The sequence below is a fragment of the Ptiloglossa arizonensis genome, chromosome 13 (genome assembly GCF_051014685.1).
Source record: "Ptiloglossa arizonensis isolate GNS036 chromosome 13, iyPtiAriz1_principal, whole genome shotgun sequence".
NCBI lineage: Eukaryota > Metazoa > Arthropoda > Insecta > Hymenoptera > Colletidae > Ptiloglossa > Ptiloglossa arizonensis.
In genome coordinates, this window is record NC_135060.1 from 1,713,444 (window position 1) to 1,729,073 (window position 15,630).

The 15,630-nt window shown below is 35.8% G+C and overlaps 1 protein-coding gene across 1 annotated transcript; it reads left to right on the plus strand.

Annotated features, from left to right (window-relative positions):
• The first annotated feature begins 2,600 nt into the window (after positions 1 to 2,600).
• Positions 2,601 to 7,965, plus strand: LOC143153955 (uncharacterized). Its single transcript, XM_076325638.1, has 5 exons — positions 2,601 to 3,201; positions 3,282 to 3,389; positions 3,899 to 4,066; positions 6,368 to 6,655; positions 7,574 to 7,965. The coding sequence occupies exons 3-4, from the start codon at positions 3,907 to 3,909 to the stop codon at positions 6,637 to 6,639; spliced, it is 432 nt and encodes a 143-aa protein (XP_076181753.1). The 5' UTR covers positions 2,601 to 3,201; positions 3,282 to 3,389; positions 3,899 to 3,906; the 3' UTR covers positions 6,640 to 6,655; positions 7,574 to 7,965.
• The last annotated feature ends 7,665 nt before the right edge of the window (positions 7,966 to 15,630 follow it).

Sequence of the window (15,630 nt, forward strand, 5' to 3'; positions counted from 1 at the left end):
GACGAGGAAAGGAAAGAGAGTAAAGAGAAGGTAACTTTTCCTTTTACTTCGCAAGCTTTGGGAAGTCGTGCGATCAACGTGATTAATTAGAAACATTGTACAGTTACGCCCCTTTTTGTTCATGACGTTCGAGCGTTTCGAAGGTGGCCGCGCAACAAGTGTCGCGACCAGTTCCTTTTCCGGTTTTATCGGATGGAAGTGCACTCTAATCATGTCTAGTTTCATTCTCAGGTACCTGGACGATATTTGGCGAGATAGGAGAACGCGTATTCTTTCGTTTCTCGAGTGAACTTTTCGTTGATGCTGTGGTCATGTGACATGGCACATATTTACGAAATAGAAGTATTTTACATTGAACAGATGAGCAACCGAATACTGATTATAACGAAACCGACAAAGCTTCAAAACTTTAAGCACTCGAATTAAATATTAACAATGAAAATAACAAGGGTTCGATTTTAAATTGGAGAGTAATAATTCACGTCCGAGCAGTTTGTTACAGAAATTTAATCTACGAAAGAAAGAGTTTACGAACGGGTTATAAAATGGTCGTGACTTCGTTCTTAGTTTAAACTCTTTCGTTAAATGCCAAAAATGACGATCTGGAGACTTGAAGATTTGTTACTTCTACTTCGATAAAATTGATTCGCTATATTTTCTGCTCTGTCAGACGCAGGAGTACTTTGATAACCCCTAGACTTTCACTAGGGTGCTTATGTTAACGCTTTCGAGGTAGTTTATTCAAGTAGTCGCTCGAACGAGGCAAAATTGTACAAATTTCTTAACTCTCTTTCAATCGCGCAATGCGCGTGAAAAGGTTGAACGGTGAATCCGAATGAATCCGAGGATAATTAATTGATCACTCGTAACTCGCGATAACTCGGTATACTCGTTGCATCCTAAACGATCTTCGTCACGGAAGGTGTAACTGGGTTAGTTCTTCGACTATGTCTTCCATCGTGTCCTCGGTCAGGAATCTTCTAGTTTCAATTCCTATTTGTCCTAAACGTTCTTCATCGAACGTGTAACCGGGCCAAGTTCTCTGTTACGGGTTACGAATCTTTTAATTTCACTTCCAATTTATTTGAAACGTTTTCAATCGTCAAAGGTGCAACTGAGCACGCAGAAGTGTACCAGCCATAGGCGTACCGGTGATAATTCGAGACAACGTACATCGAAACACTTTCAGAATCCATTCGACAGAGGAGAAATTTCACTTTGAAAGATCGACAAGTTTTGCGCCAGCACGTGTAATCCTTTGAAAATTGTTGACCCAGGGATGCAGTTCTCTACGTCCAGTTTACAAGTAGACATTCTATCTCAAGAAACGCGCGAACTACCAGCAATAATGGTTTCTAGGCCATCGAGACCGCGTTGACGACAGTCAGCAAATAAAAAGCACGTGTTCCCCTCGGAAGATTTTCTACGGTCATTTGTTTTTTATGCCGCGGCCTTTTACGAGCACTGCACTCGGTAAATTTCCCGATCGAACAATTCTGAAAAATCGAACCGTAGAGCGCGTCCTGTACCGCGCCAGAACGAGTTTTAATAAAAAAAGAATCGAGATCGAGTTTGAAATCGAACAAAAGTCATTATCTTTCGAGCGTGGTAGTGTTCGTTCGCATCGAGGTAAATTGTTTCCTTGTTGGAAAACGTGACAGAGTCTGAACAGTTTCGAGACAGTCGGTTCGAAGCTGCACCGTGATTAAACGTGTCTTGCAAGTTGCAATAATTACGGAGCTTCGTGAAAAATTCAGCGACGCGTTTGGTACTCTTGGCACCCGAGTGTCGCGTTTTTCACTTTCACGTGGATTAAAGACAACGCGGTTGTTCTCTTAAGAACAGGATCTGTTAGGAGAACGATCCAACGAAGAGATCCAGAGGATCGGTGTCTGGGATCTTCGGTATCACGTTTCGTGACAAATTCATGATGTTTCTTACGGGGACCCTTCTGAAAACTTATTCACGAATACGATAAAAACTTTTGGGGAATAAGTTTAAGAATTATTCAGTGCGTGTAGATATCCAAGATGGCTGTAGTAGAGGTCGAGACACTAGATATATACATTATATACGAGGTTAAGAAATTCATTTTTGTCGATCGAGTACGACGAGAACTTATCGATTGAATGTAACAAGGTGTTTTTTTTAATATTTTCTGTCTTGAACAGATTTCTTCGAGCAATGGGGACGAAAACATATAATAATTGAGAACATCGAGCCAATTTTATTATTATTATTATTATCGTCATCGTTAATATTCTTATAATTATATAGGATTTTTCATCATTTACGATAATTAATATACCATCGGATAGATATTTGTAAAAAATGTTTTCTAATGATCAGTAGGATGGAGTTCTTAGTAGAAGGAAAGGATCACATTACGAATGTTAATTCTAAAAAGTACTTTGATTATTAATCGAAGAAATGAGTTGGAAAAGAAAGAAACGAAAGTTTTTATATATAATTCTTTGCATAGATATTCTCAAATTGAAAATTTAAAGAATATGCATTAAATACTTTTCTCACGACTGCTCCAGTTTCACCGATCCCAGAAATCAATGACTCGGAAACACGAAGAATCTTCGAACTTAAAATTGGTCCAACTTCGCGGAACGAAACACTCGAGGAGAAGTTGCAAGTAATCGACAACAGTCGAAAAGGGTGAACGACACGAAAGAACGATGAAAATCTTTCGAAATTTCGATGTCGATCCGAATGGCGTCACTGCAGAAACGTATCTAGTGCATCCAGTGATGTTGTTTAATTCCTGGAAGGCGGCAACGAGTCAGAAAGAAAATCATCCGGAGTCAACGAGGAGAGGGTACGTGCGAGCTGTTGCGCGATTGGTCGCTGTTAGGGGTGTCTGAATACTTCGTGGGTGGTTGGGAGAGACTATATAAACCGTTTCACGGATCATGGTACATCGCAGTCGCTCTCACGTGTTGCTTCGTTGCCGGTTCCGGGACTTTTTCTTCGCGTCCGGTGCGCAACTTGGATCGCTTCAGCTTCGGAAGTCGAACTTCCGGTTTTCGTGAAACCGTTTTCCAGAGAATCGCGATCGAGTTTTCGATATATCTGATACGTGGAATTCAATCAGAACTGGAAAGTGCACGGGGAAAATAATTCAATTCCCTCGGCGATGTTACGATCCGGTCGCGAGACTGGTAAATAAGAGGGATAATTTACCGCGAAAAGGTAAGTGGTGGAAAAATGATCGCGAGGGCTCCAAGTACGCGGTCGATTTAATTGACGATTGAATCTCGTTCCCGTTGCAGACCATCGACTAAACGAGATACGTACGAAAAGGAAGAGAATTCCATTCGAGAACGATTATTCGAACCAAGTGATACAATTGCTCGGGACCGATTACTGGATAAACGTCGGTATGAGATTTCATTCTTGTCTCGTTGGTAAATATCGAAGAAGAATTGGCATATCGGAAAAGGACGAGTAGAACGAATTAAGTTTCGCTCAAAATCGAATATTAAGGATTTCTTAGCCTCTTCAGGAACGAATTATTTTTTTCAAAGTATTTAGATCAAAATTTGTCCGTAAAATTGATCAACTTTACGAGAATGTTGCAATTCTAGATCGTTCGGAATTTAATTTTCATAATTTTAGATTTCGTTTACGATCCTTATAAATAATGTTTAAAAATCGATGCAATGCTTTTACAACCAAGAAATATTAAATTTTACTCTGACCTGACATCGTACGTTCGAAAGACGTTTAAATTACTGTTAATAAATCAGTTTGACTAACGAAATCAGAGGTAGGAGGATCGACGGTGTTTCAACGATCAACTGGTCCAATTTTTGTATGCTTTTTTTTTTGAGAGAGAAAAAAATAGTAGTCAGGTGTCGGTGGAAATATTTGGACATTGTTTTTGCAGGCAAGAGGATGCTCCCGCGAGGTAGAAAGATTCAGTTGGTGCCGTGCTTCGGTAGCATTGAGTTCGCGATGTGCTTGTGGATCGCGTGTACGATTTTAACCCTGGTAGCGTCTCAGCAGAGTTTCTACAACCATAACTGGTACGGGAAGCGTCACGAGCCACGCGCTGGTGAGTCGAGAAATGGTCCATAACGTATGATTTTGTTTTCGGTTGGTTTAATAATTAAACACAATGAAATATCGTTTATCCGAACTAATCGTGGTATACGATAATTGAACGAAGAGAGAATTATTATTTCTCAGGGAATATGAAGTGTCGAGGTTAAGCAGAACATTTTTAATGAAAATTTACCAATTGCCAATATTCTCCGTTTTCATTTTGCAATCTTTTGCATCTATAAATCGACAATCTTCTTAATTAGATGAAATCAATGCTCGTAATGTATATTGTTTCGAACCTGAACCAGTGAATATTTCGAAGGGTGTACAATATGCAAAGTAAGTAAAGTGTTTGTGTAAAGAATATTTACGATACGCAATTTTTATCTGGTATTGTATTATACTTAATTAATATCTTTTTTTTGTACGAAGGAGTAAAAGTTTCAACGAAACACGCATCATTCCCATAAACATCTATCGAAAGTTGTTTCAATTTTATTAAGCAGCAGTATATTTAAACGTAGAATATAATATAAACGTATCTTTTAATTTTTGTGTTTATGCTTTAAAGTATGTTGATTCAATTCCCTTTGTCCTACCCTATAATTTTGAAACCTTTTTAATAATGTTCGTATTAAAAAGTTAGATAGATCCAAACACGTCTGACATATCTGGCGTACATCATTCTCATTAGAGTTTCTACATTGCGATGTGTTGTGTAAAATAGCGAATATTTCCTTTATTTTCATTTACATTTCGAAACATATGAGAATATACGTTGCGAAAAACATAAAAAACTTGTCTGTTTCGTTTTTGATTACGTGGTACTTAAACTAATTTAAAACGTTCTTCGCAATCAACTATCGATTTATCTAATTACGTATTTATCAATATAAGATTGTGCAGCAATAGTTTTCAATCTATAAAAACAACATCATGGCTCGTTAAAAAATAACATTATAAATAATATCCTTGTACACTGTACACAATTAGACTATTCAAAAATCTTATCTCTCGTTTAAAAAATAAATGTTCTAAGCTCTAGAGGGTTTGTCTTTGATAAATATTTCGTTAGAAAATTTGAAGGAAACTTTTCGTACGACGAACGTGCTTTGTAAGCGTAAAAGTTTCTTTCTGTGTACCGTGCAACACGATACGTGAATTACTGAAATTAAATTTTTTTGTTTCGCGGTTGCGTCGTAAATTATTTCCGCATCCCACTTCGCACGAATGGGAATCAATGCGATGAAAATATGACTAGTAAGTGTCGAACTACGCTTTATTTTCTAAAAAAAAAAAAAAAAAAAAAAATACTCGAGTACGCACACACGATTCGAGTTCATCTGGAGTGCAGGTAGACGTGTCGTAAATGTAAACGGTGTCCAGTGATTTTCTTCCCACACGCACCCTCTGTTTTCGCGATTCTCTAATCAGACGCTGCGAATGTACCACGAATGAACAGCGATGTCGTCTACAATTAGACTGTTCCCAGTTTCCAGTTACACGATATTTCCGCATTGAACACTACTCGAACTCGAATACAATCGTGTGATCGATCGTCACGATAAAAATACACCGCCTTTTGTCACATTTGACGCACGATAATTGACCAACATCTGAATTCTTCCCCTTGGCCAGTTCCAATTAAACGAAGAAATTTCCTTGCGAATGAATTATTCGTTTCTTCTTTCGCGTGTTTTTCTGCGTGTGTTTCTTTTTAACGATCCATCGAAGACGATGCTCGTCGATACGTGTCAAGTGTCGATAATAATTGTTACTACTTCGTCGATAATGTCCTTTGTATTTTCAACGAGATGATCAATCATCGTGGATTTCTAGTTCGACGACAAAAGGGTGGTTATTATTTATGAAAGATTCGGTTATATTGGATCTCTTGTAGTAAAATATATTATATCAGAGAAAGAAAAGAAATTAATTCAACGATACGTAGTACAATAATTGTCAAGTGCACACGAGAACAAGGACACAGAGTCGGTATTTTCTCTACGCTGAAATTTTCAAATTTCGTTCCATTAGATTTTAAGCGAACAATGGTCAAATTCAATTTTCTATTATTATACCATAACATGAATAATTCAAGCTTTATTTTAAACGGTACATATCACAAGACACTTTGTACATGTGTAAGACGTAAATACGTATTGCCTTTGATACACTACACTCGATAACAGAAATAAAAATAAAATGTAAATACGAAAAGTTTCGAAGATATCGAAATTATTCTTTACATTTGGGAATATTATTTTTTGCTAGAGTTTCTAATAGGGGAACGTTGTCATTTGGATTGCAGGTTCTGTGCTCGTGTCGGGAAGCAGGTACGGACGCAGCGATGGTTTTCAAAAGGACGGGAAATCGTTGCCAAAATTGGTGCAAGTGGTACCAAGGGTGGATCGATTCTTTTGGAGTAATCGATTTGGGAAACGGTCTCCACCGGATTACCGGACCGTTTCCTCTGTGAACCGATTCAGTGCCGTCTTGGATTTTATGGATCGCGTCAATGAAGTAGATCTCGAGCGAGACAACGACGCGAGTAACGTGAACGATCCCGATCTTCTGTCTTAAGACTATGATTTCACCGGTACGTATCGCTCGTTTGGATTCTGACATCAATTTTCAAGAAACGAAAAGTTTCCGAACACACGGAAAGAATGCCAAATAGAGACAGAACCGTAGAGTAGAAAATAATTGCTTCTTTTTAATTCGGAATAATGTCTTTTGTAATTATTTACGAGATCCGTCTGGTGTTACGTTTAAAATTTGCGATAATATATATAATCGAAGATAATTAAGACGATTGAAATCAGTCTTTTGAAGCTCGATTTATTAATCAGATCGATTCGGTGTTTATTCTGGCATTGAATTCACTTCCAGCGTCGAAAATATCATTCCAAACGTATAATGTGCGGTTTGGATTTTATTGCACAACGGGAGATAGAATTTTTAGAGTAATTTAAATAAATGAATTTATGCCGATTGTATTGTATTATATATAGAGTAGAGTAAAAAGAATTAACTTCTTTATGAGTTCTGATAACTTTTGCTAGAATATAGATCTCCCAGATATTTATAACAACTAATTACTTACCAATTATTTTGCTACATCAACTTATCGTAAGTTTCTATTTTTGCAATCCTTTGCACAGCTCTAAAAAATTTAAACTAATGATAATAAAAAAAAAAAAACTTTCACATCAGAATAATGTGAAATAGCGTCTGTTTTATTATATTTAAGTTCACGATTTACAAGGGCATGTATGAACACTTTGACGAGAAATTAAATATCGTGCATTTAAAAAATTGTAATTAAATCGTATGAAAAGAGATTAGCGAAGAACTCGAAATCGCGTGATCGATTAAAAATGAAAGTTCTTCGTAACGTTGCGAGGGTCGCAACTCTCTCACGAAAGTTCCAAACACAAAGAGATTATCTTCTTCGGAGCTGGAACAACTTTTTCCCGAAGAAGGACTCTCGATGTCTCTTTTTCTCCTTTTCCAGATATCTACGAAGACTCGTTATCTACTCTTCTGCAAACAAAACAAACTGAGAGAAGAAGAGAGATTATAAAACGCACAAGAACGATCGCACATGATCCATCGATCCGACGGCACGTTTCGTGTCTCTGCGCAAGTTCTCCATAATTGTTCATTTCTCTTTTAATCGAGTCGAGAGTCTAACAATTTCGTTCGATTCTGCGAACAAACATGAAAATACAAACTTCGGTTTAAGGATCGTAGAATTTCGTGTTTTTCGACGATTAATATAACGACGACAATGATCGAAAGAAGTATAATTCCGAAATATTCGTTAAGTGTTTCGAGCTTGGTTTTGATCTTCTTTGGTATAGTAGTACAAACGATTATTCTTACATCGAATTTAAGTAACTACGATTACAATTAAAATAGACAAAAAAAAATTTTTTTAAATTTCCGTTTGGTTTTCATTTATACAAATCTTTTAATTACTAATTATCTTCGTTCTACTTGCTCCATATTAGTAGATATGTTATATTTTGTAGGTCGAAATGTATCCAATAAGTATATATTCTTAAACTATGCTTGTTTCGATCACTGTTGTCATTGACTACTGTGCAAATTTTTTTGAGTCGATTCGCAACTCGCATTTTCCTGTCAACAGTTTTTCATTCTTCTAGCTCTGCGAAAATTATTTTCTTACTTTTGTGCAGTGTTTAATCACACAGATCTAATTAATGGTACTTGGCCAAAGCTATTAAAAGCTTAGAAGCGCACAGAACCGAGACGTTGTCGTTTAGCGATTTTCGGCTAATAACTTTACCACAGAAATTCAAAATTGTACTCGATAGATAAACGAGATAAGGACTTCGCGTCGCTAAAATTTGTTCGTTGCAAAAGTCTCTGTATGCGTCTATTAAAAGGTAAAAGGTAATCGAAAAGTAATCATTTTAGTTGAACAAAAATTTGTAACGATTTAGTATATGTATTTTATAGCATTTAAAATTGATTTCTCGTATGAAACTTTTAGCGAATGTTCCAGATCTATTTCAAGGATATATTTACTAATTACTTCTTTTACATTCCAGCTATAGTATCGAATTATTCATTCCTACGGAATTTCTCTAGTAATCGTTTTTCATTTTGAGAAATTACCAGCTTAGTTAATGTGTTGTACAGTATTCAATCTTTTGTATATATGAACATACAGTATTCAAACAAAATTATTAAGTATTACTTAGTATTTAACAAAAGCTACGCATAAGTTGTAGAGCGGTGTATTATTCAGTAGGTCAGAATCGCGGTAGTTTTCCCTAGTTTTTTAATCGCGATTCACTTTGCGAGCAATTTTCGAGGTACGTTTGACCGCCTCCCTCCTGGGAACAATGACGGTTTTTTTGCGGAGGTTAACGCGATGTAATTATTTTTGTAAAAGTTTAGCAAGTCTGTCAGTAGTGGTGGTCCGTGTTAAGTCGGCCCACGGGGAAATTCTACCTTCCGGTATTTTATTAACTTCTCGTTTCCCTAGAGTCTCCTTTCTTGGCTTTTCCCTTCACTTAATATTACTTCTCAATTATTTAACGCGGCATCACAATGTTTTACTACCGCACTTTTCTCTCTTAGACGATCGTAGTCGGGGTGATCTTTTCGAAGTAAACAGATAAAGGTTATTCGACCCACAGCATTCAAGTTTCGTGTATATATGTATCCACGTTTCAATCAATGGTAAAAAAAATTTCAATCAATTATTTTCAATATTCTACAAGCAGAGAGCCCCACGAGAGTCTTGCGAAATTTCTGCACCATTGGGACCGTTTGGATCCCCTTGAATTATCCAAATCAATCGATTTAAGTTTTTCTTTCTTTTTTTTAATTTACATCATCATTTCGTTACATTTTTGTTATTTTTCACAGTTACGTTACTCTCGTGTACTAGTTTTACAAGTATCAACGCGATTTTCGCTCGAACGATAGCGAATCATTTATTTTACATTGATACTTGCTAAATAGTTTTTGAGGTATTGTCACCAATTAGTAAACTTTCTTCGCGGAAAATAAATGTTTCTTTTACGTCATTACGAAAGAAAGTTAAGAACAATCTTTTCTAATGTCTACAGCTACGGACGTTTAAACTTTCGGGAACCATTTTTTCGTTTGTTTGTTCGCCCACGTTGAATTCCATTCGATTTTTCGTTAAATTTCTTCTTTATGGGCGAGCCGTTTTTTCGTTCTCAATTTTACAATAGTATCTTCCGTTGAAGAGTGCAACAAGTTCCCATCGCGATCGAACAAGCGAATTCAGATTTGATTATTTCATTTGCTTTAACTGTTTTTATTTGCGGAACCATTCGAGTGGATGTTTCGTTCTTTTTTTGCAAGAAAAAGGGAATTACAAAAGCGATAACAATAACGTTTAATTCCTCGGTCAAGCGGGCCGTGCTCAAACGATATCGGATCGGTATGGTTCGTTCCCGATAATTAAGCGAACCGGGAAATGCGAGACACGCTCGTTTGTGCAACGCTTGTGGATTTCGAGCGATCGTGCGACTTCCTCTCCGATGCAGTTACTTGTACTATTGTTCCGCGAGTCGATCAGCGTATTAACTATGTTACAATCGAAGAAATATGTTCGCGAGAATGTATGCTAAATAAACGATGAATTTATTCCAGTAGAACAGTTGATTTGCGACATCCTCGATGATCAACTGATACAGTGTAATTATATCCTCGACGTTATTCTCATTGATCGGATATTTTATATTGTAATCACTTTGTCCTATTTATTTTAACAACAGCGAGTAATTTATTCGCATTACAAATTAATAGTAAAATGACGAACGGTGTCTATGCTTCGAATCGAAATGTCGATTACGAAACAGAACTACTTTTACTCTCGCTGACTAATTAGGAATATATAAATTTTAAATTCTAGTTCTACTTAGAAGAGTAAACTTATTAAAGTCGTTTTTCGCGAATAAATCGTGATTTTCTCCTGATTTATAGAAGACACTCTGTATTGGATTAACTCGAGATAATAAAATCTCTACCTACTCCGCTTTCGAGCGAACTCGCGGTTTCCTATTTTATCACTCGAAAGCGAGAGTAACCGTGTAGTACGGAATATCCAAAAACGTATGTGTGTACGCATATGTTGATTAATTTTTGTATTAGCAAAGTATGCAAAAATATGCAAAACAGCAGTTGTAATTTCTAGATCTATCTATAATGAAAGGTATTTCGATTTTGATCTCACCTTTTTATTTCTTTTCTTATCAAAATATCCATTTGAGAAGCTATTTTTAATTGTTCCAATTGCTTTCATAATGAAAGCACGATGTGCGTCATGACTTTTTTACATTTTACACGTGTGTGTATGTTTCTTTTTTTTTGAGACACATACGAGGTATACCTTAATGCTCCGAAATCTGTCGGTGATTCTAGTTGTTAAGGAACGCTCGTAGGAAAAGCAGGTGTTCCAGACTCGATGAAATTTCGTTCGGCGAGTTTCGCAGGTAGATCGAAAGGATTCGCGAAGCCGCTTCATTTGCATCGCGATATCGATTACGAGTGCCCAGCTCCGAGTGTCGAATGCCGATAGGCCAATTAGAAACATCGACGCGTTCCATTCACTTTCGCCGATGAAAACGAAGAGAGCCGGTCGGCTATGGTAGTGCGTTGAAAGCAACGAAAGTAAGATGACGAGAGAGCGACGGAGAACGTTAGCCGCGGCGTGGTTCTTGCGAGGAGATGCAGGCTACTGTGGAACGCGTGTTTCACCAGGGTAATTGAACGCACAACCGCGTTCCACATGTCGTGGAATTAACCGAAGCAGGCCACCGAGTCACCCTCAACAGGAGACAATGCCGCGGTATCGATTAGAAAGTCGAACGAAACGCGTATACGTCGCCGCACACGGTGAGTATCGCGTTCTACCCGAACCAATGTCGAACAGTTCCGATGTTACCTTTTCGGTGGTAGGTGAGACTCCGATCGTACGAAATTACTGACAATTAGACCAGTGGTCGACGATTCGGTCCACATTGAATCGTGTTTGATTACATCGAGTCAGTATACATGGTTCCCGAGTAACTTTGGGTGGTCGAGAATAACAAGACTTTCGAGTACTTGGACAGACAGCTTTTACAAAGATATTTCGAACGATTGTTTCGTTGTTGTTAAATTGATAAAATGACATATGTATAGTGGGGAGGTACGATGAATAAATAATAGCCGATTGAATAAATATTTTATACTTCTCTAAGTTATTCGATAGTAAAACAATATAAATACTAACATTCGATAAAAGCAAGTGGGTTGCTACTGTACAATTCGGTTCATACTTAAGAATTTTTTATAAATGTAATTCCGTAATTGTTTTGAACAATGTATGCTGTTGTCACGATGTATGTTGTTAAATAAGTAGTTGTTCAAAGTATCGAAACTATTTGTTATTATAATTTGTAACGAGTAACAAGTATGTTGCGAAACTCGTGGTGATGAGAATTAACACGTACGGGCCATTAAACAATTTTCCAATAAACTTACATCGAAACATATTATCGTTCAACTAATTATGAACATTTCTCTGAATATTCAATTTGAAAGCAACAGATAGTAAAAGTTTACAAACATTTTTAAGAAAGGTACGGTTTGTACGTACTCATGGATTAGTTAAATAATGTGTTAACAAAATTTTATTGATACAGTATTTGGAATATATGTATTATTCCAACTTGGTGCGATTTTCTTAAGAAATTGATCGACTGTTGATTGTTGTTACCAAGAAATATATGATAATTTCACTCGTTATAAAATATTATATTTGTGCCAAAAATCTATGTAAATTATTTCAAGTAATTGAAACTACATTGTACTTAATATATACCCGAATACTATTTTGCACAATTTACCGATCGGGTGAGCTCTTTTCTACAGTATTTGATCAAGAATTTGTTCTTGATATTAAATTAATTGCTCGACGATTTCGACAACTTTCACTTGCAAACACTGTGTTTCAAATTTCACTAAATAAATTTCGGCGTAAAATATTTACAGTTTAGTTTCTCTTGAACCAGTGACACGCACTTCGTGTCGTGATTCTTAGCACCTCTTGCCCCTAAGCCTTGTTTCGTCATTTTTAGAAAATTTCACTCCAACCTGTGTATTACCCAACTCTTCAAAGTCGAGCAATCGAATTGAAACTGAAGTTTAAAAAGCTCGATTTGCGAATAATAATCTTCTTTTTTCTGATAAATAGTCTAAAATTTCATTGTGAGAAAACATTGGAAGTTTCTTTAAGAACTTTTCACGCGATTCGGGCAACGATTTGAACATTCGTGAAACGAAAGAGATTAGGAAGAAGAGGTCTGTAGTTGGCAGATCGAGTGGCAAGGTCTTTAAAAGATCGCTTAATCCTATTTGGGACCTACTTTTAAAGCGGCCCAGAGGAGAAAGTAAAAGGAGTGACGGTGGTCGCGTGCTTGAGAAAGTAAAGTCTCGTTCACACGTAAGACCCGCCACGCGTTTTTATAGACACTCACACATTACGCCCGAATAGGATTGCGATTACCACATTTTAATTTTCTTGAGATTTCTGGGTCAAGGAAGGAGCCCATTATATTTTTTTTTTCAACCTCGAAAGCGGACTAAAAGCATAATGAACAAGTGCTTTACCAGTCGCGGTATTCTACACAGACGAGAAGTTCGATGTGTAATTGCTTCGTTGAATGGTTAATCGTTGCGGCAGGTGGCCACGACGATATGCATCTCTTGTTCATTCGGAAAGAAATATCTACTTCAGAAATTTGGTAAATTATACATTTCACTTATACTTAAATCGTATCTATATTCTTATAGAAAACGAAATTTGTAGAAATTTGGTAAATTATACATTTCACTTAAATCGTATATTCTCATAGAAAACGAAATCGGTAGAAATTTTTAGATACGTACAGATTAACAGATAATTCGCGTAAGTAAATTTTACTAACTGTATATATTTCATGGAATTCATAATTAACGGTGGAAGTCAGTTTTTTTGTATAGTTCGCATGTACTGCATTTAAATGCAGGGGAGGATTTCACCCCTTTGATATCTTTTATCAGCTATATCGATGAAGTTAGTTTGCGACACTGTACGTAATACGTTACATTACGATATACAGTACGTTTCTTGCATTAATAAGCATTTATTTGATTAATAAAATTTATTACTAAAATTTGAATTTAGTCGTTCATTTATTACTAATCCTGACTTGTCAGCTTTTGGCAATTTTCATTACAGCACAGTGTATTTAACGATTTGAAATCGATGTCAACTATCTTAGGATTATTGCAGAGTGTGTAAGTAAAATTTAAAATTAATTTAACAAGCTGACTGACAGTTGACTGGTACGTTTTAAGTACGAAATAATTAAAAATTTAGTTATATACTTTCTATCTTGATCGATTAATTAAATTTATTAATAAAATAAAATGCTTCTTGCGTTCAATGAAGAAATTTTTTACATTTGTTTCATTGCGAGATAAAACGATATGGAATTTCGCATTTTAGAAATTTTTAGAATTTTCATGGAAAATAATAATTTTCGTGGCAGTCTTGATACATCAGAAGAAGTTATGAAAATACCCCGAAAAATATGTCGAAGCTTTTTAGAATTCTTACATTATTATTATTATTATTGATACCCGTGCAAAATGTTTCATCCTGAATACCGATTACCAAGCAGCTTTTTGGCAATGGCATTCATTAAACCGCAATTAATTCCAGGTGCGTTAATGGAAATCGAAAACAATATTACTGCAGTAACATATTCGTTCAGCCATGACATCATCCCCGATGACACGTGATGTCATCGTGATTTGTTTTCACTTTTTTCTTGTGATGTCACTCGAAACGTGATAATCGTGAACCAATGAAATACTTTCAAGTTGATCTATTAATTACAATGCATCGAGTAAAAATTACCAATTCATGCGAATGTAATAAAAAACATGCAGCATGTACTACCAATAAGATCGTGGCATTTATCGTACAATTTAATTATATCCTTCGAATAAGTCACTTAAATTAACATTTTACAATCGCACGATCACATTTACGATCACACGATCAGTGATCTTTGGGAATAAATTTCATATCGAAACGGATAATTATTAATTATCTTATTAATTATAATTATCGATATTATTATCGTCACAGATTGACAAGGAATGAACGTTACAAAAGTCTCGTATGACAAAATTTTCTTTTACATTTTTCATATATATTTCTTCGCGTAGAATTGCCCCCTTCAAATTTTACCAAGATTACTGAGTCATTGTGTATATAAACTATAGTGTAATCCGTTTGACCGCTAAAAACTCAAGATCCACAAAACCGATTTCGATGCGGTTTTCATTAATGGATTGGTCGTTTTCTCGTGAAAGATTTTAAACATAGCCTGTCGAGCTCCATGCTACTTCATCAGGGGTCTGGGCAAATGTAAGAAATTACTATGACTATAAATTTCACGTTTTCTACGCCAAGCCGCACGATCGTGCTTCTGCCATTTCGTATCGAGAATTGCCAACAGGTTGTAACCGCGTTTCATTTTTTTGTCCTACTATATATTTAACGTTTCACGTAGTACACGAGGATAGCTTCTATGATTTAACATTACACTCGATTTCAACAAATCGAGAGCAATCGCTCTAATTATATTTTTGCATACAAAAACGTTTTATATTAACTTAACTAGAAATAGATATGGTTCGTAAAAAGTTTACGGGCTGTTTGATATATTGATTTTTTTTAATCAATGATGGATAAAAATAGATTAGAATATACCACATGGAATATAACTCTAACAAGCACAGTTTAAATCATATAATATGTGTTTAGAATTGGATAGAAATTTTTCTACAAACAATTGAATTGTAAATGGTTTAGAAATTTTTAGTTTTATTGAGTAAATCTAATACAATAATTTGTTAATATATAAATAAAAGTTGAAAATGTAATGGAAGAAGATGCAATGAAAAATACGATTATAGATAGAAACGTGGTACTAATAATTGGTATAAAAATTAATTACAAATGTA

Excerpts from the sequence above, each read along its gene's own strand:
- LOC143153955 (XM_076325638.1), top strand. The coding sequence starts at position 3,907 with ATGCTCCCGCGAGGTAGAAAGATTCAGTTGGTGCCGTGCTTCGGTAGC. Across the intron at positions 4,067-6,367 it reads GCGTCACGAGCCACGCGCTG|GTTCTGTGCTCGTGTCGGGA; the intron begins GTGAGTCGAGAA and ends TTTGGATTGCAG.